This window comes from Lissotriton helveticus, chromosome 5_1, assembly GCF_964261635.1.
Source record: "Lissotriton helveticus chromosome 5_1, aLisHel1.1, whole genome shotgun sequence".
Classification (NCBI taxonomy): Eukaryota; Metazoa; Chordata; class Amphibia; order Caudata; family Salamandridae; genus Lissotriton; species Lissotriton helveticus.
In genome coordinates, this window is record NC_136065.1 from 241,724,401 (window position 1) to 241,748,617 (window position 24,217).

A 24,217-nucleotide genomic window follows, 5' to 3' on the forward strand; every position below is an offset into this window, starting at 1 on the left:
AATAATTAAGTAATGTGTTGTTTGTAACTAAAGGTGTCCCCTTTGTATTACTTCAGTCTTATGTGTATATTAGTATGTAATTTTAAATGTGTATGTATTGTACTAACTATGTGTATGTTTTGTAACATGTTTGTGTAGTCTCGTTTTTATTTTTTTTTTAAAATGGCCGACGTATAGCGTCACGTCGACGTCTGCTATGTTTAGCGGTCTAGTTTATTTTTGAGTTGTGTGTGTTTTTTGTTTACGTATTTTTCTAGCCAATCGGAGCGCGACGTTTTTGACGTAGCGTTCCGATTTGCATACGTCAACCGTTGAATTCCCCATTGATCGAGAATGTTGGTGTGCGGAAGGCGTGTTCTTGTCCCGGTGGTGTTGCTGCGTCGTTTGACAGGTAAGAATGTATTCCTAAGTTTATTTTAATGTAATGTAATGTAGTATATATACTATGTAAAATTTAAATACTTGCTAAATTTATTTAATTCACTCGTAATATTTGTAAATGTTTGTAATGTAACATAAAGTAGTGTTTTTTATTGGCGATGTGTAATGCATATGTTTTGTTAAACTGTAATGTAATGTATTAATGTCCTTTTTTTGGTAATTTGACATACAAAAGGGGTTTGTTTCATTTCGAAGTGGTAAATGTGTTGTAATATATTGATGTAAGTTGTTTTTTTATTATTTTTTTGTGTGATGCTGAAGTAGTCGGATAATTTGTTATTGACGTACTTGAAGTATGAAATGAAACTTTGTGTCTTTGCTGACTGTAGTATTTTTAGCAATGTATGAACGACATGTACAGTGAACTAATGTATTTTTCGTTAGATTTTTGTGACTGACTCTTTCTATGTTCGTAATATGTTTTATTGTATTTGAACTAATTCCGTCTGGATAAATGCTATTGTGTTAAGCGTTTCTTTTTTTGTGTAAATCTCGACTATTGTATTCAATGCGTCCCATTTTCCGGATGAATCGTTCTTGTTTATTTCCCTCTGAAAAATTTGATTGTTTCTGAATTTTTGTTTATTTCGTCATATTTGCTTTATATTAGACGGAATTCCGTGAGAAGAAGTGCTATTGTTGTATGCGTCCGGTTTTTTGTGTAACTGTTGACTACTGTCTTTAAACCGTCCCATTCTCCGGATGAATAGTGCTTGTTTATTGCCCGGCGAAAAAGTTGCCTGTTTCACTTGTGTCTTTGTATCTCCTCGTCCTCGCTTCCTGCCACATATTTGTATTTGTTTCCTTTGTGTAATATTGTTGTAATATCGTACGAATTAAATTTACTTTTTGGCCCGAAGACTGATTAACATCCTTGCATCCTTTTAGGTCAATGATGTTAAGTTTTTTTTGTGTCTAACGTATCTGATGCTATACTCCGTCGACCCCCTTGTTTTCCGTCCTGAAATTTCTTTATGTGTAAGAAAATGGCCTAACATTCCTCAAATTGCAGAGTGGGTGAATGCTGCAGAGTGGGTGAATGCTGCAGAGTGGGTGAATGCTGCAGAGTGGGTGAATGCTGCAGAGTGGGTGTATGCTGCAGAGTGGGTGAATGCTGCAGAGTGGGTGAATGCTGCAGAGTGGGTGAATGCTGCAGAGTGGGTGAATGCTGCAGAGTGGGTGAATGCTGCAGAGTGGGTGAATGCTGCAGAGTGGGTGAATGCTGCAGAGTGGGTGAATGCTGCAGAGTGGGTGAATGCTGCAGAGTGGGTGAATGCTGCAGATTGGGTGAATGCTGCAGATTGGGTGAATGCTGCAGATTGGGTGAATGCTGCAGATTGGGTGAATGCTGCAGATTGGGTGAATGCTGCAGATTGGGTGAATGCTGCAGATTGGGTGAATGCTGTCTATTGGGTGAATGCTGTCTATTGGGTGAATGCTGTAGATTGGGTGAATGCTGTAGATTGGGTGAATGATGGAGATTGGGTGAATGATGGAGATTGGGTGAATGATGGTGAGTGGGTGAATGATGCAGAGTTTCTGAAAGATGGATAGTGTGTGAATGATGGATAGAGTGTGAATGATGGAGAGGCAGAGTGCTGTTGCGTTTTTGAGTGTTAGTGTGTGTAACTGAGGGTGAGTCGTTGAGGGTGAGTGAGGGTGATGTTGAGTGAAGGTGAGGGTGAGGTGTTGAATGGTATTGAGGGTGAGGGTGAGGTGTTAAGGGTGAGTGAGTGTGACTTGTTGAGGATGAGTGAGGGTGAGTGAGGTGTTAAGAGTGAGGTGTTAAGGATGAGATGTTGAGGGTGAGTGATGGTGATGTTGAGTGTAGATGAGGGTGATGTGTTGAGTGTGAGTGAGGGTGAGTGATGGTGAGGGTGAGTGAGGGTGTGGAATTGTGGGTGAGGTGATAAGGGTGAAGTTAGTGAGGGTGAGGTGTTGAGGGTGAGGGTCTGAGGGTATGCTGTGCTGTACCTGCTCCGTGTGTGAGGGAAGCTTGCACTGTTGCCGCCTGTGCTGTACCTGATGTATGTGTGATGAAAGCTTGCACTGCTGCTGTCGGTGCTGTACCTGTTCCATGTGTAAGGGAAGCTTGCACTGCTGTTGGCTGTGCTGTACCTGCTCCGTGTTTGAGTGAAGCTTGCATTGCCGTTGCCTGTGCAGTACCTGCTCCGTGTGTGATGGAAGCTTGCACTGCAGCTGCCTGTGCTGTACCTGATGTATGTGTGAGGGAAGCTTGCACTGCTGCTGTCGGTGCTGTACCTGTTCCATGTGTAAGGGAAGCTTGCACTGCTGTTGCCTGTGCTGTACCTGCTCCGTGTTTGAGTGAAGCTTGCATTGCCGTTGCCTGTGCTATACCTGCTCCGTGTGTGATGGAAGCTTGCACTGCAGCTGCCTGTGCTGTACCTGATGTATGTGTGAGGGAAGCTTGCACTGCTGCTGTCGGTGCTGTACCTGTTCCATGTGTAAGGGAAGCTTGCACTGCTGTTGGCTGTGCTGTACCTGCTCCGTGTTTGAGTGAAGCTTGCATTGCCGTTGCCTGTGCTATACCTGCTCCGTGTGTGATGGAAGCTTGCACTGCTGCTGTCGGTGCTGTACCTGTTGCATGTGTAAGAGAAGCTTGCACTGCTGCCGCCTGTGCTGTACCTGATCTATGTGTGAGGGAAGCTTGCACTGCTGCTGCCTGTGCTGTACCTGCTCTGTGTGTGAGGGAAGCTTGCACTGCTGCCGGCTGTGCTGTACCTGATGTATGTGTGAGGGAAGATTGCACTGCAGCTCTCGGTGCTGTACCTGTTCCATGTGTAAGGGAATGCTGTTGCCTGTGCTGTACCTGCTCCGTGTTTGAGTGAAGCTTGCATTGCCGTTGCCTGTGCTGGAGCAGCTCCGTGTGTGATGGAAGATTGTGAGATCTGGCATAACGGAAGGATTGGTAGTGCGTGCACAGTTTTTTTTTTTGTTTGTTTATTGTTGTAGTGAAAAGTTTTATGTATGCACTGTGTATGTTCTCTTTGTGTGTTTTCTTTTTTATATTTTCTTTATTTCAGGGAATGAGCTGCTACGATGGACAGGTAATGACAAATTAATTTGCATAATATTGAAGCGTGTCTTTGTGACTTTTATACTTTTGTTTATTGATTTGCTTATTGTAAAGCTAATGTAATTATTTTATTAGGTCTCTCTGCTCGCATGTACTTTCTGCCTGGCTTCTTGCATTTGATTTTTATTTTATCAATGGCTGCTATTTCGGTGTATTTGTTGCCATGGATTGTGTTCCGTTTTGCCGTACGTGTTTTTTGGTCGCACTTGGCTTGTGTATACGTTTCTAAAATTATTTAGTGTATGTAATTAAAAGTTTTTTTTTTTCTGTTCTAGTAAAGGGTATTACGCAATGTATTCCCTTTACGTTTGTTACGTAAGGGATGTTAGCGTTCTATTTTTTAATTGATGGTGATGTAATTATGAGCGTTACGTAATTTTTAGCCAATCGCAGCTCTACGTTGTGTGACGTAGCGTTGCATTTGACATGCGTCAACGGGGCTTTTTCCAAATTGATGTGAATGTTCGTGCGGTAAAGGTGTGTTATTCCTCCGTGTTTGTTGCTGCGTCGTTGCGTGTGTGAGTGGCGTGTGTGAGTGGCGTTGCGTGGCTGAGTGGCGTTGCGTGGCTGAGTGGCGTTGCGTGGGTGAGTGGCGTTGCGTGGGTGAGTGGCGTTGCGTGGGTGAGTGGCGTTGCGTGGGTGAGTGGCGTTGCGTGGGTGAGTGGCGTTGCGTGGCTGAGTGGCGTTGCGTGGGTGAGTGGCGTTGCGTGGGTGAGTGGCGTTGCGTGGGTGAGTGGCGTTGCGTGGGTGAGTGGCGTTGCGTGGGTGAGTGGCGTTGCGTGGGTGAGTGGCGTTGCGTGGGTGAGTGGCGTTGCGTGGCTGAGTGGCGTTGCGTGGCTGAGTGGCGTTGCGTGTGAGTGGCGTTGCGTGGGTGAGTGGCGTTGCGTGTGAGTGGCGTTGCGTGTGTGAGTGGCGTTGCGTGGCTGAGTGGCGTTGCGTGGCTGAGTGGCGTTGCGTGGCTGAGTGGCGTTGCGTGGGTGAGTGGCGTTGCGTGGGTGAGTGGCGTTGCGTGGGTGAGTGGCGTTGTGTGGGTGAGTGGCGTTGCGTGGGTGAGTGGCGTTGCGTGGGTGAGTGGCGTTGCGTGCCAGAGTGGCATTGCGTGGGTGAGTGGCGTTGCGTGGGTGAGTGGCGTTGCGTGGGTGAGTGGCGTTGCGTGTGTGAGTGGCGTTGCGTGTGAGTGGCGTTGCGTGTGTGAGTGGCGTTGCGTGGCTGAGTGGCGTTGCGTGGCTGAGTGGCGTTGCGTGGCAGAGTGGCAGTGCGTGGCTGAGTGGCGTTGCATGTGTGCGTGGCGTTGCGTGTGTGAGTGGCGTGTGTGAGTGGCGTTGCGTGGCTGAGTGGCGTTGCGTGGGTGAGTGGCGTTGCGTGGGTGAGTGGCGTTGCGTGAGTGAGTGGCGTTGCGTGGGTGAGTGGCGTTGCGTGGGTGAGTGGCGTTGCGTGGCTGAGTGGCGTTGCGTGGGTGAGTGGCGTTGCGTGGGTGAGTGGCGTTGCGTGGGTGAGTGGCGTTGCGTGGGTGAGTGGCGTTGCGTGGGTGAGTGGCGTTGCGTGGGTGAGTGGCGTTGCGTGGGTGAGTGGCGTTGCGTGGCTGAGTGGCGTTGCGTGGCTGAGTGGCGTTGCGTGGCTGAGTGGCGTTGCGTGGCTGAGTGGCGTTGCGTGGCTGAGTGGCGTTGCGTGGCTGAGTGGCGTTGCGTGGCTGAGTGGCGTTGCGTGGCTGAGTGGCGTTGCGTGGCTGAGTGGCGTTGCGTGGCTGAGTGGCGTTGCGTGGCTGAGTGGCGTTGCGTGGCTGAGTGGCGTTGCGTGGCTGAGTGGCGTTGCGTGGCTGAGTGGCGTTGCGTGGGTGAGTGGCGTTGCGTGGGTGAGTGGCGTTGCGTGGGTGAGTGGCGTTGCGTGGGTGAGTGGCGTTGCGTGGGTGAGTGGCGTTGCGTGCCAGAGTGGCGTTGCGTGCCAGAGTGGCGTTGCGTGCCAGAGTGGCGTTGCGTGGGTGAGTGGCGTTGAGTGGGTGAGTGGCGTTGCGTGGGTGAGTGGCGTTGCGTGGCTGAGTGGCGTTGCATGGCTGAGTGGCGTTGCGTGGCTGAGTGGCGTTGCGTGGCTGAGTGGCGTTGCGTGGGTGAGTGGCGTTGCGTGGGGGAGTGGCGTTGCGTGGGGGAGTGGCGTTGCGTGGGGGAGTGGCGTTGCGTGGGTGAGTGGCGTTGCGTGGGTGAGTGGCGTTGCGTGCCAGAGTGGCGTTGCGTGCCAGAGTGGCGTTGCGTGCCAGAGTGGCGTTGCGTGCCAGAGTGGCGTTGCGTGCCAGAGTGGCGTTGCGTGCCAGAGTGGCGTTGCGTGCCAGAGTGGCGTTGCGTGGGTGAGTGGCGTTGCGTGGGTGAGTGGCGTTGCGTGGGTGAGTGGCGTTGCGTGGGTGAGTGGCGTTGCGTGGGTGAGTGGCGTTGCGTGGGTGAGTGGCGTTGCGTGGCTGAGTGGCGTTGCGTGGCTGAGTGGCGTTGCGTGGCTGAGTGGCGTTGCGTGCCAGAGTGGCGTTGCGTGCCAGAGTGGCGTTGCGTGCCAGAGTGGCGTTGCGTGCCAGAGTGGCGTTGCGTGCCAGAGTGGCGTTGCGTGGGTGAGTGGCGTTGCGTGGGTGAGTGGCGTTGCGTGGGTGAGTGGCGTTGCGTGGGTGAGTGGCGTTGCGTGGGTGAGTGGCGTTGCGTGGGTGAGTGGCGTTGCGTGGCTGAGTGGCGTTGCGTGGCTGAGTGGCGTTGCGTGGCTGAGTGGCGTTGCGTGGGTGAGTGGCGTTGCGTGGGTGAGTGGCGTTGCGTGGGTGAGTGGCATTGCGTGGGTGAGTGGCGTTGCGTGGGTGAGTGGCGTTGCGTGGCTGAGTGGCGTTGCGTGGGTGAGTGGCGTTGCGTGGCTGAGTGGCGTTGCGTGGGTGAGTGGCGTTGCGTGCCAGAGTGGCGTTGCGTGCCAGAGTGGCGTTGCGTGCCAGAGTGGCGTTGCGTGGGTGAGTGGCGTTGCGTGGGTGAGTGGCGTTGCGTGGGTGAGTGGCGTTGCGTGGGTGAGTGGCGTTGCGTGGGTGAGTGGCGTTGCATGGGTGAGTGGCGTTGCGTGGCTGAGTGGCGTTGCGTGGCTGAGTGGCGTTGCGTGGCTGAGTGGCGTTGCGTGGCTGAGTGGCGTTGCGTGGGTGAGTGGCGTTGCGTGGGTGAGTGGCGTTGCGTGGGTGAGTGGCGTTGCGTGGGTGAGTGGCGTTGCGTGGGTGAGTGGCGTTGCGTGGCTGAGTGGCGTTGCGTGGCTGAGTGGCGTTGCGTGGGTGAGTGGCGTTGCGTGGCTGAGTGGCGTTGCGTGGCTGAGTGGCGTTGCGTGGCTGAGTGGCGTTGCGTGGCAGAGTGGCAGTGAGTGGCTGAGTGGCGTTGCATGTGTGCGTGGGGTTGCGTGTGTGAGTGGCGTGCATGAGTGGCGTTGCGTGGGTGAGTGGCGTTGCGTGGGTGAGTGGCGTTGCGTGGCTGAGTGGCGTTGCGTGGGTGAGTGGCGTTGCGTGGCTGAGTGGCGTTGCGTGGCTGAGTGGCGTTGCGTGCGTGAGTGGCGTTGCGTGCCTGAGTGGCGTTGCGTGGCTGAGTGAAACAGGCAGAAACGTAAATGGAGAGGGGGGTGAGAGTTAAAAGAGAGAGTGAAACAGGCAGAAACGTGGAGAGTTAAAAAAAAAAGCAAATGAATCTAAGCTGCGAGATGTGGCATAACAGAAGGATTGGTACTGCGTGCACCGCTGCTTGGGGTATCTGCGAGATTTGTATAAGTAAATGGAGAGGGGGGTGAGAGTTGGAAGAGAGAGTGAAACAGGCAGAAACGTGGGGAGTTAAAAGAAAGAGGGAATGAATCTAAGCTGCGAGATGTGGCATAACAGAAGGATTGGTACTGCGTGCACCGCTGCTTGGGGTATCTGCGAGATATGTGTAAGTAAATGGAGAGGGGGGTGAGAGTTAAAAGAGAGAGTGAAACAGGAAGAAACGTGGAGAGTTAAAAGAAAGAGCGAATGAATCTAAGCTGCGAGATGTGGCATAACAGAAGGATTGGTACTGCGTGCACCGCTGCTTGGGGTATCTGCGAGATTTGTGTAAGTAAATGGAGAGGGGGGTGAGAGTTAAAAGAGAGAGTGAAACAGGCAGAAACGTGGAGAGTTAAAAGAAAGAGCGAAAGAATCTAAGCTGCGAGATGTGGCATAACAGAAGGATTGGTACTGCGTGCACCGCTGCTTGGGGTATCTGCGAGATTTGTGTAAGTAAATGGAGAGGGGGGTGAGAGTTGGAAGAGAGAGTGAAACAGGCAGAAACGTGAATCTAAGCTGCGAGGCGGAGAGGGAGGGAGAGAGGAGGAAAAAGAGAGGGGGAGTGAGACAGAGGGAGGAACACAGTTAGAGTGAGACAGAGGAAGACAGGAGAGAGGGAGGGGGAGCTATAGATGTAGGGAGAGCGCGAGAGAAAGAGAGCGATAAAATTATGTGTATGCCGGGAGGGCTCAGTGCACGAAGCCTTCGGCTGCAGGGTCCTGTGATTAACTTCATGGTCAGTTTTATGTTGTTGCTGTCCCTCCAAGCGCAATGCCGCTGCCAGCAATACCAGCATCAAAGAAAACATAACGGAGGGAAGAGAGGGGAGAGGGGAGAGGGGAGGGGGGAGGAGAAATGCGACACGGCGGGAAGGGGCAGGCAGGATGACTCAGGGGAGGGGGCGGAGCGGGGCAGAGCGGCATGTGGGTGTGAACAAGCCGGGCCTTTGAAGTGAAGCTAAGTTTCACTTCAAAGGTGTCGGAGGAATGCGGGCGGCTGTGCACGCGCTTTTAAGCTCAATGCACATGCGCATTGAGCTTAAAAGTCACGGGCACTGCAAGGAATCGCCACGATTCCTTGAAAGTTAGATAAAGTCTGGATGAGCCCCTATAGTCTCGCTTGCTCGATGCGCATGCGCATCGACAGGCGAGACCTAAAAGACGGAGGGAAGAGAGGGGAGAGGGGAGAGGGGAGGGGGGAGGAGAAATGCGACACGGCGGGAAGGGGCAGGCAGGATGACTCAGGGGAGGGGGCGGAGCGGGGCAGAGCGGCATGTGGGTGTGAACAAGCCGGGCCTTTGAAGTGAAGCTAAGTTTCACTTCAAAGGTGTCGGAGGAATGCGGGCGGCTGTGCACGCGCTTTTAAGCTCAATGCACATGCGCATTGAGCTTAAAAGTCACGGGCACTGCAAGGAATCGCCACGATTCCTTGAAAGTTAGATAAAGTCTGGATGAGCCCCTATAGTCTCGCTTGCTCGATGCGCATGCGCATCGACAGGCGAGACCTAAAAAGGAGAAACAGTGTACCAATGGGAAACCACAAAACAAAGCAGAAGCTTTACACAGCCCAGCTTAACAAAACTTTGTTTCAGATATAAATGCTTTAGAAGAAACTTCTCACAATTACATTTGTTGTATTACAGTCTGAAGTTTCATCTGGTGCTCTACTATCCAATGAGTGGATTTAGCTTACAAAGTAAATAAGGGACTTCTCCATTTGTGGCCTCATTACAATGCATATCAATCATTGGTCCAGCCTCTAATTTAATATTTAATTCATTTGTACTGGTAATGTGATTAAGTAAGATTATAGTATTAATGTGGTCTCTGTGGGATGCTCTGGACCTATTATGAACCTTTAAGTTACAAATGGTTGCATCGTCAGCCCTAGTTTGGAGTGAGGCTTACCCATCAAGAACTTCCTGGAGATCAGGCGGATGAACGCAGTCACCAGTTCCAAGTACAAAGCTAACCCAGAGAGTGATCAGAAAATCTGTAATAAGGTGTTATCACTCTAAATAAAGCAAAAAGGGGAGCTATGATAATCTAAGCACTACTAAAAGAACATGAAAGAGAACGAAAGTACAAGCCATGGGACCTTTCTCAGTACTTTTAGCTCCCCCTAGTTGCAAGGCAACATTTCTAAATCATGTGAATGTGAACAAATGAAGGAGCAGCTGTAGATTCGAGCCTGCATGTGGAAAAATATTTAAAATGTCTTAATAAACAGACTCCGAATTCAACAATTTTCAGCGCTGTAGGTGATCGCCTGGGGCCAGTGTCGCCTACATGGAACAGTAAGGCCGATTTCCTTCCCTTGATTAAAGAATGTAAGAAATGAATAGAGCATCAGATAAACCAATACCTCTCTACATACCGATGCAAAGTCTATAATGATTAATTGGTAATCATTAACATGTGTGACAGTTTGATCTTCTCATTCCGTCATGGCTTAATCACTCGGAACACACCTTAGAGCAGACTGGCATTTTGTTTAAGTATCCACTAATAAGATGGGGAAGAGAAGAAACATCATTTCAACTGCGGTGGATGCCCTCACTATTTGACCATCCAAAGGCCGCATTTCATGTTTGGCTAATGTGTTTGATCCAATCACAGACTGCTTGCTACTGAAACCTGACATTTCTATATTAAAAAAACCTCTACTGATCTAGTGCATCACATATGGATTCTGATTCACCTTGTTGGATTTTATGCAGCACGGCAGAAGAACATCTCTCACTTGGCACAGCACATCTGTTAACAGAAGTTAAGAGGGAAGGATGATGTGCTCACGAGCCCTCAAACTAACTAAGCCCAAGTCAAAGGCACATAATGTGGGCAAACGGTAAGAGGTATTAACAATCAACAGTATGTGGACAATAAGGATATTAGCAGCCACTCGCTCAACCAACCGCTACAAGGTTACACGCCAACTATACTGGCCTGTTGTAGGTGCCTTTGCTAGCCTTCCACTGAACTGGAAATGCAGCCTAAAGTAGTTATATGCCATGCCATCACCTTGATTGAGTGAGATAATCTCCTATCCAAATTGTTTATGGAGCACCAGAGACTGAGTTATCAGTTGGCTCTGTTGTTTATACAGCGCTTTAGTCCTGAGGCAGGCATTCCTTGAGGATGTGCTCATGCAGGTTGCAATGAACAGCCCACCAGGCTCAGTGGAAATGACAGAAGTAAAATACAGAGGGCTGGCTACCTCAGGGCAAGCATTCCCTAACAAGTCGTCTTCAAAAGGCTAAATTCAGTTCACCTTAAAGTTCGAAGTCCTGGATGATCTCTCTGGGGAGGGAGTGTCTTTCACATGCCTTCAATTATCATTGGCACTTTCTCATTTATTGATAAGGTATAGCATTGCAAATATTCGAGAACATTAATAAATGATGGAAGTATTCCGTTTTCACTTTTCAATGTATGGCATGACAGAATAATAATATATACATTGTGCAACGTTTAATGACAGAGTAAAAAATCCAAATAAAAGCGAACATGAGATGAGACTTCAGATGACTAGCAGACGCCTTAGTACTGGAGGCTGCACAATGAGTTTCATAAAGATGTGCATTAAGTCTCAGTGTGGAGAGGGAGGAGGAAGGGAAGCTACAGCTCAAACAATATGTGCCAATCCTGTGTCTACCTCTACAGATGCAAACACATCTAACAGCCATTCATGCCATCCAGAGGAATTCAACAGTTCCTTGACCGCCAGGACCTACATCTCCCCTCTCCTTGGGAGCCTTACAATGATGACTCAATGGCATGTGGCGAATACCTCGATCTGCTTGTTCTTGAAGATGCAGCTGATGGCTTTGTTGAAGCCGGCTCCAGAGAACATGGACGTGATGGGATAGGTCAAGTCAAGCACCTTCTGAAAGACGGAGGTCATCCCCTACGTAAAGGAATAAAAGGAAAGAGCACTTCATCAGTATAAAAGGCATTATGTCGCACTTTCTCAAGCTCAAATCCTCACGGTAAGTGTTCACGCAAATGTAGCGGTATTTATGTCGCGTAAGTCTGGCTGGCGTACTGTACACTATTATAGGTTTATCATTCACATAAAACAATGCTTGTGTGTTACCCATGGTTAATTTTAGCCAGCTTCATTCGTGTTTGTCATAAAGATGTAAGGTGTGTCCCCAGTCCCCCGTGGGAACCTGGGGAACCTTCAAATCAATGTACACTTACTTAAGAACAGAATAAGTTCGAAGCCATAACACTAAATCACTCGGAACATCAATAAGCAATTATTTTAAAACATCAAGCAGAGGCACGGAAAATACAAACACCTTTTGGTAATGGAGATTCGGCCTCGAGGAGGGAAAGAGCATTCAATTTCACAGGAAGTAGTGGAAATTACGCGGTCTGAACCCAGCAGGGCCGGAAGTCACCTTCCCGGTGACGAGATCATAGGTAAATCATAGATGCTGAATGTCAATCATCTTAATAAATGTGAGTGAAGGACATTACGTTTTTGGAGAGTGGGGAACTAAGGCCTTACCCGTCAGGCAGTGGGGTTTGGCATTTGATAACATAGCGGTCAAGTTTCAGATCGCTTATGTGAGGCATTTTCATAAATTCAGTGTTATTATGAGTGACATTCAACAACTATGAGTGACACTTTCTCACAAGCAGAAATCAAGCAATAAAGACAAGGGAAACATAAAAATATCAGAATTTGCACCCATGTGAACAACAAGAAACTCTAAAAAGATCTTAAAACTGCTGCAAAGCACCATAAATAGAAAGGCAGTAACCGGGATGCCACACTGCGAGTCCGTACACAGAGCTACCACTTTTTCCGTTGTCTATGATGTGTGACATTTTCATAGTTTCAGCGTTGTTATGAGTCACATTCTACTATAACCAAATGTATGACACCGCAAGTGACACATTCTCACCAGCAGAACCAAGCAATTCAGTCAATATAAAGTGCTAAATATAATACATTGCCACTTTTAGAGCAATGAGAAGCACTAGCCTGACTACATGGTCCATTCAATCATCATAACCAAGAAATAGCATGACCCAAACCGAGTTCATCCAAACTACAGCCAGCCCACGCACTATGTTCACACCTTGTACACATCCAGCAGATCTACCCCTACTAGATGTGCTCTAACCCCATTTAAATCAATCAGCCCAGTCATTTCAAAGCCATTCTAGCTCCATCCCATCCACCAGAACCAGTGTGGCACTATCAAGTCCATTGTAGCCCCATAAACAACCATTAGAACCAGCCTTGCGCTGCCCAGCCATCCAACCCAGCCAGTTCCAACCATTTTACCCCTACGTACATTAGCCAGAACCAGTCGTAAATAGGGTTGTCACCTGGCCTGATCAGTATTTTAATGTACTGGCCGGCATAAGAAATAAAAATCATCTTGTCACTATTTATTTTCATATTATCAGTACATATTTAGCATGGCAAACATAAAACCAAAATACTTTAAAAGGTATTCAGGAGCTACCTTAACGGTCAGTGTCTGCCAATTAAAGTAAACAAAATCATAAAAGCAGTTTTAATGATGAACAGGGACGATTATATATAAATCCTATTTACTAAGTTCATACCTTTGCTGAATCTTGAAATAATAGGAAATATGGTATTATTTTCTGCGAAAGGTGACAACACTACTGGCATAGACCAATCCCACTTTAACCCCATTCACTGCTTGTTTAACTCATCTGTGCCAGAGTCACAAGTTCTGGCCCCGTGACTGTTAGACTTGGCTTTTTCAGCAGGTTCACCCCAGACTTTTTGCCCTCCTGTTTTTTACCTTGTTTTTGTAGGTTTAGGACTCTGGGCACGTTATCACTGCTATTCTGTGCTAAAGTGCATATGCTCTCCATGTAAATCGTGTTTATGGATTGGTGTTTCCGTAATTGGCTTATTTGATTTACTACTAAGTCCCTTGTACAGTGCACTGTGTGTGCCAAGGGCCTGTAAATCAAATGCGACTAGTGGGCCTGCAGCACTGGTTGACCCACCTACATAAGTAGCTTTTCAAAGGTGTCTCAGACCTGCCACTGCAGTGTCTGCGCACAATGTTTAACTGCCTTTTCGACCTGGCAAATGCACCCACTTACCAGGCCCTTCCCTTTTCTTGCATCTTAGTCACCCCTAAGGTAGTCCCAAGGTAGACCCTTTGGCAGGGTGCAGTGTATTTAAAAAATGGAAGGACATGTACCGGTTTATTCTGTGCGAGTCCTAATAGTGAAATACTGTATATTTCGTTTTCAGTGTTTAAAAGTTATCTCGCTCATAGGTTAACATGGGAGCTGCTTGGTAACATTGCCCAGATAGCTGGCCAGTGGGAGCGGATAGGAAAATGGAGATCAGTATGCCTGAACTCAGGATTTAAAAATACATTATTTAGTAAAGATAATTTTTATATTATATGTTTGAAACTACCACTTTAAAAAAGTGCACTTTTAGAAAGTGGGTATTTTCTTGTCTAACCATCTTGTGTGCCTCTCTGTCTTATTTTAGAGTGACAGGAGCGGGGGTTGTGCATTCACACTGGACAGACACAGGGGGGGTTGAAGTGTGTTCTGCCTTTCCTGAGTGACTCATAGCCAGGCTGAATACACCTGGCTGCATTTAGAGTAGTGGCAGGAGTGGTTGCTTGCACCTGAATGGAATGTGGCTGCCTCTCACAAAGCCGTCTCCACCTCCTCTGGTGTACCTGGCCTGAGTCAGGCTGAATTGGTTTATGTGTGCCAGGAGTACTTTGTTCGTGCTAACACCACAGAACTTCAATGGAAAATGTGGTTTAAATATTGGGGCCCTGATCCCAGAAACTTTAGATTACTGCTGGACTAAGGAACTATCCAGGAAGAAGGGCTGTCAGGAGGAGTACTGCCCCTTTGCTGTTGTTGCTTTGTTGGGTTGGCCTGCAGTTGCTGATTCTGTCTTGGGAAGGGAAAGGACTGGAATGTTCTTTCTGTATATTAAGTATCTCAAAGAGAATGTTTTAGAGCTTGCCCCCTGTTCAAGAAGTCACAGAAACAGCAAAGACTTCAACATATTCTGGGTACTGGCTTCTGGAACTGGAGGTTTCAGCTGCCACAGAGGAAAAAGGTAAACCAACATTGTCACCATGACCGCTGGCCGTTCCGTGACCTGAAGGCCCGGCAGAGGGTACCGCCGAACTTCGCACCGCAACCTTGGTCTCATCGACAATGCCATCCGCTGCCGCCACCGAGCCGCTGCTTGCACCGTGACCTGTGGGCACCACACTCCGCACTGCCTCGCTTCACTCCACCGCCCTAGTCTCATCGACGACGATGATGCAAGCTGACATCGCCGCCACTGCCTGCACTGTGGTTTGGGGGCACAGTTCGTAAATCACATGAGGCAATGCCCCATCTCACGCCGCAGTCTTGGCCTACTGACTCCAGATACTCAACTGGCAATGTGGCTTGCACTGTCATCTGTCAGCACCAACAGGCCGGGTCTCACCGACGTTGCTGGAGGATCCCCACCGAGTCGCTGCCTGCACCGCAACCTGAGGGCACCACACACCACTCCGCTCTGCGCCGCAGCCGCAATATCCGCCACAGCCGTCTCGCACTACCGTGGTCGGCCGGGATAAATAGATACTGTTTTGAGGATCTTCTGACACCGCCGCTGGCCCACACTGCTGCGGTCGGCCAGAGCTGTTGGATTTGGGTGTACATGACACCGCAATGGCCCCGGACGGAGCTACCAACTTCAAGGAGCTGTATATTAAGTCTATTTTTGATTATTGATATTCCTGAATAACTGTATGCTGGAGTTTTTCCACGTTTGGTCTTGTTTCACACAGATAAGTACTGGCTATTTTTTAAAACTGGTGTGGTGTCTTTTTTGTGTGTTTTCACTGTATTACCGTTTGTTATGTGCAAATGCTTTACACATTGCCTCTGAGATAAGCTACCAAGGGTGTGAACAGGGGTTATTTTAGATGTCTAATCCCCTTATTCTGACTAGAGTTGTGGTTTCTGCCTGTCTTAGGAGCACATCCTTGCCAGCCAGAAAACCCATTTCTAACAGTGACTCACTGCCAGGCTGAGCCAGGGTGTTTTCATGTGGTCAAGAGGGCTGTGGGAAAGCATGTGGTGCTCTGGAGTGCTGCAGTATTAAATATAAGAAATGCAAAAACAACAATTGATGGACAGAATGCAGAACAATGTCATACATTCACCCCTGTTCAGAGATCTGGGCCTAAAGCCATCGTTTTTTTGCTCACCATGCCATTTCAGTTTGAACCCAGCCATATGAAAATCAGTCTTGACCCTGTGCCCAATGGGAACAGTCCAGCCCAAACTGCCGGGCCAGGTTCTCCCTGGACTGGAAACAAGCATCCTAGGACAGGTTTTGGGGTTTCCCCCCTAATCAGCCAGGATACCTTGACTCCAGTGGCATGAAGAGCAGGGGACCCATGTCTGGGCATACCCGTCCCACTCTGGATGACAAATTCAAAAACAACAATTAATGGACAGAATGCAAAACAATGTCATACATTCACCCCAGTACAGAGATCTGTGCCTAAACCCATCGTTTTTTTGCTCACCATACCATTTCAGTTTGAACCCAGTCATATGAAAATCAGTCTTGACCCTGTGCCCAATGGGAACAGTCCAGCCCGAACTGCCAGGCCACGTCCCCCCTGGACTGGAAACAAGCATCCTAGGACTGGTTTCGTAGTTTCACCAATCAACAGCCAGGATAGCTTGACTCCAGTGGCATGGACAGCATGGGACTCATGGCTGGGCATACCCGTCCCACTCAGGGTGACAAATGCAAAAACAACAATTGATGGGCAGAATGCAGAACAATGTCATACATTCACACCAGTACAGAGATCTGGGTCTAAATCCATTGTTTATTTGCTAACCATTCCATTCCACTTTGAACCCAGCCATATGAAAATCAGTCTTGACTCTGTGCCCAATGGGAACAGTCCAGCCCGAACTGCCAGGCCAGGTCCTCCCTGGACTGGAAACAAGCATCCTAGGACAGGTTTTGGGGTTTCACCCTTCATCAGCCAGGATAGCTTTACTCCAGTAGCATGGAGAGCACGGGACCCACATTTGGGCATACCCGTCCCACTCAGGGTGACAAATGCAAAAACAACAATTGATGGACAGAATGCAGAACAATGTCATACATTTACCCCAGTACGGAGATCTGGGCCTAAACCCATACTTTTTTTTGCTTACCATGCCATTCCAGGTTGAACCCAGCCATATGTAAATCAGGGACAGTCCAGCCCGAACTGCCAGGCCAGATCCTCCTAGGACTGGTTTCGGGGTTTTACCCCTCATCAGCCAGGATAGCTTGACTCCAGTGGCATGGAGAGCACAGGACCCACATCTGCCTGAATCAGGTCTATTGGTATGTATGGTGACAGACCAACAGCATTTTAATTTTGGCAGTTTAATAACATAGCGCAAACAAAAATAGAGTTGTAAACTTTGGGAAACGAAAACAGAGTTCTAAACTCTGGCAAACAAAAACAGATTTCTGAAATCTGGCAAACAAAAACAGAGTTCTATGTAATAAAATGCCCAGGTCTATCACATGCTCTAATCTCCACCTCTAAGAATTAAGGACAAAACGTTAACCTTTGATGTCAGAGGTGATTTTTGAAGGGGAAAATTGGAGCGTGTGTGACAGGTATCAACATTTTATTTCTGGCAGTGTGACAAAACTTAGAATCGGGTTTCTGCATACAGGAGTCGGGATGAGGGAACTAGCCTTGAAATCTGTAGTCTCTTGCCTGAATCAGGAGGGTTGGCATGTATAATAATAGTCTGTTCTCTGAGTCCTTATTCGCTGCTCAGAGGTTATCGCTGGTAATTGTACAGTCGGCCTAGATACCTGAGACCAAAATTATATCTGGGGGAACTGCAGGCTGCCAAGGGGTTTTTCTGGACTTGCGACGCAGGGGAAAGAACAGTCAGCAATGAGCACAACTTAAGCAGGGCAACTCAGTAAAAAACATACATAGTTTTCTGCCACCATCTGCAATCAACATCTGCTCTGTGTGGACCGTAACCACTGTCTCGGGTGCCTTGCTGGTATTTAAAACGACAGAAGGCAATGCACCATCAGATCCAGGTGAGGATTGTAAACAGTGCCCCATCCGCATAACAATAGAAGTGTTGTTCTCCTTCACACGACCACGCATCGCTGGCCATGTGGTCTACCCAGAAAGCCTACTAAATGCATCAGCAGTGGGCCTGATTGATGAAAGTCCCGCCCTGACCTTACTTTAAAATGAAACAACTTGAACATGCCATCGCTCACCCTCCCCAGCTGGCCGGCTCAAATCTGCGTACAAAATTGTCAGAGACTCTGCAGCAGCTCTCACACTGCACTAGTCACTAAGCCAGAGTAAGCCAAAAGCAGGTTGGCTGCTTTTGTGAAATGCTGTCAGCCTTGTTGTGTGCCTTAAATCGGGTGGTCCCTGGATTGCTGTTATGTGTGACTAAATCATTTTAATGCGGTGATGCGGACACCAGCACTAAAATGCTTTAGCCTAACGTCTGATGCGTGGTACTTGGCAGGGCTGTAGCTCCTCAAAACCCAGTCCATTTATCAGAGGCAGTCAGAGAAGCAGGACGGGGGGGAGAAAAAATTCAACATGAATTTCACAGGCCCGGTGGGGAAGGAGCTAGACAAAACTATGATAATCTGTTTCAGCTCTCAACCCAGTAGATTTCCCTTGGCTGGCAAGCAAGAACAGGTATACCAACTTACCAGCTTGAAGGGGCAGAGTGTTATGACCCAAGGACCTGTCTCAACTTGCCTGGAGAGAACGTGTGTCAGGACTATAACAAGAGACTATCAGGAATTTTGATTTATTGTTGTGAATTACCCCTGCTGAAGTGCGCACATACAAGAAGTGCACACTGTTATTTTAAAGGCTTTATTTTAAGCTAATTTTAAAGCATTGTATATTTAGAAATATAAAATGAGATATGAGAATAACAATAGTAATAAAATAACAATGTAATAATTATGAAAGTAGTGGTGTGAGGGGTTATATGACTCAGGTAGGTCTAAAATCCTGGAAATTTCCATAGCCGACTAGCTTGCCATTGTGGAGATCAGGCATGGATAGGTGTGCTAAACCAGAAGAACCAATTTATATTGCATGGCGTTGTCCACGATAAGTCCATAAAATCTCAGGCAAGATGGTGGGAGTACTACGGTCTATCTTTCGCAGTGGGGAAAACACCTGGAGATTATACAATATCTGTGTAACTTAAAAAAAACTGGGTGGGGTTGGGGGGGCTTCAACTAGGATGCACTGTTTTCTTTGATTGTGTTGCTGTACTCTTATTAAAACAAATAAAACGTGTTGATTAAAAAACATGTTACTAGTCAGGTGACACTTCTTGTCCATAATAATTGGGATGCCTTTAAAGCATCTTTTAGAGCATTCACTATTTCACACACTGCCAAGAAAAAAAAATCATTAAACTTACAATATCTCTCCACCCTCAATTTGATTAAATCCCTTCAACATACTTATTATACCTCCAAGTCTCCTGTCCACTTGTGAGATCTCATCAAAGCAAAATCTGACAAATAAAATTGCCACAAACAATGCCTGTAATACTTTACTTAAAATAAAATCCAAATACCATGGAGGCCAGAATAAAGCTGGTAGGTTGTTGGCTAATTATTTAAAAGTTAAGTCTAAATGGAAAACTGTTGGTCCAATTCGCAATACCACCAACAACACTTTACTACACTCTGATTTCGATATTGTCAATGCATTTCAATCTTACCACCATTCATTATATGTGGATGATACTAATCCTTCTGTTAATAATATTCAATTGTTTTTTGATGGTCTTTCTTACCCCTCTTCCATACCGGACACTATGGCTCTCTTGGAAAAGGATATCTCACGTTAGGAAATTGTAGGTGCAATAAAAGGTCTGAAAAGAGCTAAAACCCTGATGGTTTTTCCATTGAACCTATCTCCTCTTTTTCTCATATTTGTGTCCCACATTACATGATCTCTTTACCTCCTTTTTATCAAATTCCTGTGGGATCCTTTCTTGACACCCTCATTATTATCATCCCTAAACCTGATAAAGACCATTCCCTTTGTCAAAATGATCGCCCAATATCATTAATTAATTATCACTGTAACATTTTTGCAAAAATCCTTGCTTCTAGATTAGAAAATGTCATACCCCTCCTCATAAAATCTGATCAATCTGGATTTATCAAAGGAAGACTCACCTCTGATAATGCTAGGATGTTCTCTAAAATACTTGCTATGGCAAAGCATTATCCTGACCCCCTAGCTGCTTTATCACTAGATAATGAGAAAGCATTTGATCGTATTAATTGGCAATTTATGTTCAAAACTTGACACTGGTTCGGTTGTGGTCCCAAATTTATTTCTTTTATCAAGTTACCATATTTAGCCACTCGAGCGTGTGTCTCTGTTAACGGTTTACTTTCCCCTTATTTTGACCTAAACAGAGGAACTAGACAAGGTTGTCCCGTTTCTCCTCTTTTATTTCTTTTATGTCTCGAACCTTTCCTTGAACGCATTAGTCATAATTCCTTGATATCCGGTTTCCATTATGACTCCCATGAAATTAAATTATCTGCTTACGTAGAGGATATTCTAATTTATCTTTTGAACCCTATAACTTTTTACCTCCCTTCTTACATGAAATTGATTTGTATTAAAAAATATCTGGTTATAAACTACATTTTTCTAAAACTGAGAGTTTACCGCTAAATTCCTCGTGTTATCAATACATGTTCTCTAATACTAATTTAAAATGGTATCCCTCTAAATACCTAGGCATTTGGTTTTCCCCAACCATTCCTCAAACTGTATCCTATAATTTTATTTTTCAACCTGGTCTCCTCTTCATTTATCTTGGTGGGGTAGATTAGACACCATCAAAATGATGATTGTCCCACTCATCTTATTTTTACTCTCTATGTTACCTTTTTAGATTCCTAATTATTACTTTACTCAACTTAATTCCCTTTGTTCTAAATTTCTTTGGAATAACAAACCTGCTCGTATTGCATTATCCAAACTAATCAAACCAAAAACTGAAGGGGGTGTAAGTTTTCCTAATTTTAAACTTTACCACACCGCTTATTTACTCAAACAAGCAAATGCATTAAACACACAACATCACAATATACCACTACCCACCTGGATCACTTTTGAACGCTCTTTACTACATAAATTCTCTTTTTACAACACCTGTTTTATGTCTAATTGTACATTTATTGCTAAACACCCTATTTTAAAATACTCGCAACACCTGTTACATTCATTATTTACTAATGGTTCCACGTTTCATCAAGCTTTCCTTGCCTCCTCTTCTTGGTATAACACATTTATTAAATTTAGACATACATCGTTCTACTTCAAACACTGGGAGGAGAAGAATATTCTTTATGTTCATCAACTTCTCTCTCATAATTCTGTTTTTCCTTTTACTAGTTTACAAGAATATTTTTTACCTTCCACTTGCCTATCCCAATATTCTCAAATATCACAGGTACTCCAAGCTTTTATTTCTAATAATAGTTTTCCGCCTAATGTCACTCCATTCGCCCCCTTGACCCCCTTTGTATAATATTTCTCCTGACTTGAATATAAAAGCTTCCTTTATATATAAACTCCTTTCCTCTCCTAACCCAGAAAGACCAAAAACATCGATTGAATTAGTTTGGGAACTCGATCTCATGATAACTCTTTCAGTTAAAGAATTGGATAAGCTATGGCACAAACTTTTTACCACCTCTAAAGCTGCTAATATTGCACAATTGTTTTTTCTATATAACAGAGCTTATCGAACACTTGCTTTTCTGCACAAAATTAACCCTTCTCATTCTCCTCTTTGTTGGTCTTGTTCATCTTCTAATGGTACTTTACTTCATTTACTGTACTATTGCCCTAATGTTTTTAAATTTTGGGAATCTGTATGGTTCAAATGTTCTAAAATCTTTCATTTTTGTATTCCATTATCGATTCAAAATGTATTTCTGGGTTCCATGTCTAATGATCTTCATGTTACTTCGTTGAGGTTGAATTTACTTGACCTCTTTATTGCTATGGCATTTAAAGATATTCTTACTTGTTGGAAAGACAACTCAAAACTTTGTTTACTAACCTGGTGGAATTTTATCTGTGATGAACATAGAATCGCAACGGTTTCTTATTCTTCAGTAACCCAAAAAATTAAATCCGACTTACTCTGGTTACCTTTTACTACCTTTCTTTCTACACACTCATCCTTACACTAATCATTAACAATATTCATTTTCCCTATTTCCTCTTTCTTTTTCCTTCCATCCCTTCCCCTTTTCCTTCTTTCCCTTACACCCATTGTTTCTTTTTTCCCTTCTTTCTATTATTCCAAAAATATACTCATAATTATTAATTAACGAGTACCTATTTGTTCCTTTCATTCCTATACATAAGGTTGTATATTCTCCTGTTATATTTATCTTGTTACTATGTTACTTCTCTTCGCTTCTCACCCAGCTTTTTAATGTTACTTCTCGTATAGGTCTTCTATCTTCCTGGTGTGAGTCTATAATAGTGCCGATATTCAAGAAAGGCGATAGAGCAAGTTGTCATTGCTATCGCCCAATATCGCTCCTGGACTCCACTATTAAGATTTTCGGCCGTGTGATTTTAAATAGACTTCAGTTCTGGGCGGAAGAAAATACAATAATTAGTGATCTTCAATACGGTTTTAGAAAAGGATTGAGTACTATTGATCAGTGCCTGAATTTACATGTCCTTATTGAAAAATATACCAAAGCTAAGGATGTCTGCATGTTTTTAACCTTCGTTGACTTGACGTCAGCGTTCGATTGCGTCACCCATTGCAAACTATGACATACTTGAGAACCTAGGAGTAGAGAACTCAATAGTTCAATTTCTCAGGGAACTCTACTCGGGGGCAAGAGCCAGAGTTAGGTATGGGAAAAATGGTGAATGTACAGAAACATTTGGTACTGCTAGGGGAGTACGACAAGGTTGTGTCCTTGCCCCTTTTCTCTTTACACTGTATATTAATGATGTGGAGAGGATATTATTACAGGAGGGCAGGGGCAAGCCGATGGTGGGTAAAAGACCAATCCCAGCGTTGTTATACGCAGATGACGCTGTCCTAATGGCCAGGACACCAATGGCTATGCAAACCATAGTCACTTCCTTCACTGACTTGATGACTAGTCTGGATCTAAGGATAAATTGCTCTAAGACCTTTAGCATGAATTGTGGCCATGGGGCAGCTAGAAAGAGAAAGATCATTTTTGTCTCCTCTAGCCCAGTTGATTTTACCCTAACCTTTCCGTACTTAGGTGTTTTATTCAACCATACTGGTCGATGGAATAACGCAATCAAAACAAGAAGGTTACTGTTTTGCAAATCAATTATGGCTCTAAACTTTTTTAGTAAAAGAATGGGTAGAAAACCAATTGGGGAGATGCTTACAGTGTATAGAGCGACCTGCGTAGCAATTGTTACATATGGTGCTGGATTGTGGGGACACGCTAACGTGAGATCATTACAGGTGGTGGAAAACTCCTTCATGAAATCTCTTTTAGCTGTTCCAGAAAGTGTATCTACATACGTTTGCCACACTGAACTTGGGGAACCATATTTAGAAGATACAATAAAGGTTGCACCGGTTCTGTTATGGCATAGGGCCTGTGCATGTTCTGGAGGACAACGAATGGTTGGATGTGGCCCAGTTTGGGTTTCGGCCAGCGCATGGGACAGAATCAGCGCTGGTAGCCGTGCTAGACAATCTTCGTGCGCGGGTCGACACAGGTCGGGCAGCCTTTCTAGTGCTGCTCGACATGTCGGCCGCGTTCGACACGGTGTGCCACTCCACCCTTATCAGGAGACTGGAGGAGAGCGGTGTTACGGGGCTAGCTAGGGATTGGCTAGTTTCCTATCTTGATAACAGACAACAGGTAGTGGCTCTGCCGCCTTTTAAGTCGGCTGTGAGGAAAGTTGGGCAGGGGGTACCACAGGGCTCGGCCATCAGCCCCATACTCTTCAACTTGTACCTCCACCCTCTGATCCAACTGATAAAATCTTTTGGCATCTTGGTGTTTAATTACGCCGACGATACTCAGTTGGTTTTCTCATTGGAGGGAAAAGATGCCATCTCTTTAGAGACCTTCCACCGCTGCCTGACTGCCACTTCGAACTGGCTACGTTCCAACTCCCTCCAGTTCAACGGATCTAAGACGGAGGTTCTTTACTGCTCCAATGATCGCGTACCACGCGCTCTACCGGATGAGTTCTGGCCTCCTTCCTTTTCTGGGACGGTGACTGCCGCAGAATCTGCCCGTAATCTGGGGGTCATGTTCGGCCCCAACCTTCAACTGGATCTTTTTGTAAATAAGTCCGTGGCCACTTGCATGATGTTGCTTCGGATGCTGCGGAAGGTCCTACCACTTCTGCCAGCGCAGGCTAGGCCAGAGGTAGTGCGAGGTCTGATCCTGAGCAGATTGGACTATTGCAACGCACTACTTCTGGAGGCGCCTAAAATGCTGGTGGGCAGGCTGCAGCGGGTCCAGAACATGGCAGCCAAGTTGGCGCTATCTCGACCACGCGCCGCCTCTTCTACTCTGGCATTACAAGATCTACACTGGCTGCCGGTTCACCAGCGGATCCTCTTTAAAGCATCCTGTCTTGTTTTTAGAGCTTTAGATAGACAGGGCCCTGTGCTGTTACAGAATCTTTTTTCCTGGTACACCACATCTCGGAGCCTGCGTTCCTCGTCGGCGTACTTGGCGTCGGTTCCTAGAGTGCAGAGAGTAAGGATGGGTGGACGGTCGTTTGGCTTTGCGGCCGCCAGACTTTG

At 46.3% G+C, this 24,217-nt stretch overlaps 1 protein-coding gene across 4 annotated transcripts in view; it reads right to left on the reverse strand.

The window, feature by feature from the left end:
* The window catches only part of PNPLA7 (patatin like domain 7, lysophospholipase), a 1,524,034-nt gene that overhangs the window by 311,429 nt on the left and 1,188,388 nt on the right, over nt 1–24,217 (reverse strand). For all 4 annotated transcript variants that reach the window (XM_078642105.1, XM_078642108.1, XM_078642106.1 and 1 more), the window contains one exon: nt 11,115–11,231. In XM_078642105.1, coding sequence (XP_078498231.1) covers nt 11,115–11,231 — 117 coding nt within the window. The remainder of the gene's footprint in view (nt 1–11,114; nt 11,232–24,217) is intronic.